The sequence below is a fragment of the Helianthus annuus genome, chromosome 7 (genome assembly GCF_002127325.2).
Source record: "Helianthus annuus cultivar XRQ/B chromosome 7, HanXRQr2.0-SUNRISE, whole genome shotgun sequence".
Classification (NCBI taxonomy): Eukaryota; Viridiplantae; Streptophyta; class Magnoliopsida; order Asterales; family Asteraceae; genus Helianthus; species Helianthus annuus.
In genome coordinates, this window is record NC_035439.2 from 31,814,938 (window position 1) to 31,816,081 (window position 1,144).

The 1,144-nt window shown below is 38.8% G+C and overlaps 1 protein-coding gene across 1 annotated transcript; it reads right to left on the minus strand.

The window, feature by feature from the left end:
- Positions 1 to 161: 161 nt before the first annotated feature.
- On the minus strand, positions 162 to 815 carry LOC110887718. The gene has a single exon (XM_022135290.1). The coding sequence runs from the start codon at positions 813 to 815 to the stop codon at positions 162 to 164; it is 654 nt and encodes a 217-aa protein (XP_021990982.1).
- Positions 816 to 1,144: the final 329 nt, after the last annotated feature.

The window sequence follows — 1,144 nt, forward strand, 5'->3', positions numbered from 1 at the left end:
ATTTTCTCATATAGTTTATTTTATATTTTTATTTCTTTTTTTTTTTCTGAATCGCCAACGAAACTTCTATCATATAAAACAAAACTAAAAGTTCTCAGCCAGAAGCTGAATCAATACAAAAACAAACCAAAAAGAAACAAAGGAACAAAAAGGTAAAAAAGCTACAGATCAAAACTAAATTCCCACCACTGTTGTTTTGTAATTGAGCTGTGTTTAGATCTCTGTCTCACCCCTAGAAAAGATGCATCTTTTATTTCCTCAATAATCATTTGAACCGTGCGACTTCTCCCCGAGAATATTTTGTCGTTTCTATTCCTCCATAGGAGCCACATAGTTTGAATTGCAATCGCATGTAGAATCTTTCTCTTACACCGACTTTTATTGCTTTCTGTAGTCTTTTTCAGCAGATCATACACATTGCTAACATCATTTACCATCGATAAACCTGTCCATATCTGAACCGCTTCCCAAACCCTCCTCGCGAAGTTGCAGTTTATTAGAATATGTGCAGCATCTTCATCGCCTTCTCCACATATTTTGCAGCTCGTTTCCTGTAACTCCATACCTCTGTTTGCCAAAGCAACAGCTGATGGAATCTTTTCATCGGTCGCTCGCCACACAAAAGCTGAACTTTTGGCCGTTGCCCAGTTGTTCCAGTAGAATGAATTGGGTGCTACATTTATATCTATATTTCGGCCCAGATGTAACCTCACGCTTTTCACGCTGAAATCCTCCTTTTCAGACTGTTTCCATACCCACACATCTTCATTATTAGATAAGACGTGTTGCTGGAGACTTTGCTTCAATAATACCATTTCCGCTTTTTCCTCATCGCTACTTGGAGCTCTGCTCCATGTCCAATCCCATAGAATCCCCCCATTCACGATCTTATAGGCCTCTTGTACTTTAGCTCTTTTCCTTGTAGATAAATGGTACAGACACGGAAATTTTACCCTCAGCGGTTCGCTGCCATTCCATGTGTCCACCCAAAATAGAGTTTTATCTCCCTTACCAACTTTACTGCATAAACTCGTGTTAATGTTTATATTCCTTTTACTGAATTCTTTTCCTATTTCCCCAATATTTTTCCACACGCCTGTCTGAGATTTTTTTACCGGAACTGCTTCCACTTTCCTATCACTTC

Bases quoted from the DNA above. Each gene is read 5' to 3' on its own strand.
- LOC110887718 (XM_022135290.1), bottom strand. From the start codon at position 815: ATGGTATTATTGAAGCAAAGTCTCCAGCAACACGTCTTATCTAATAAT.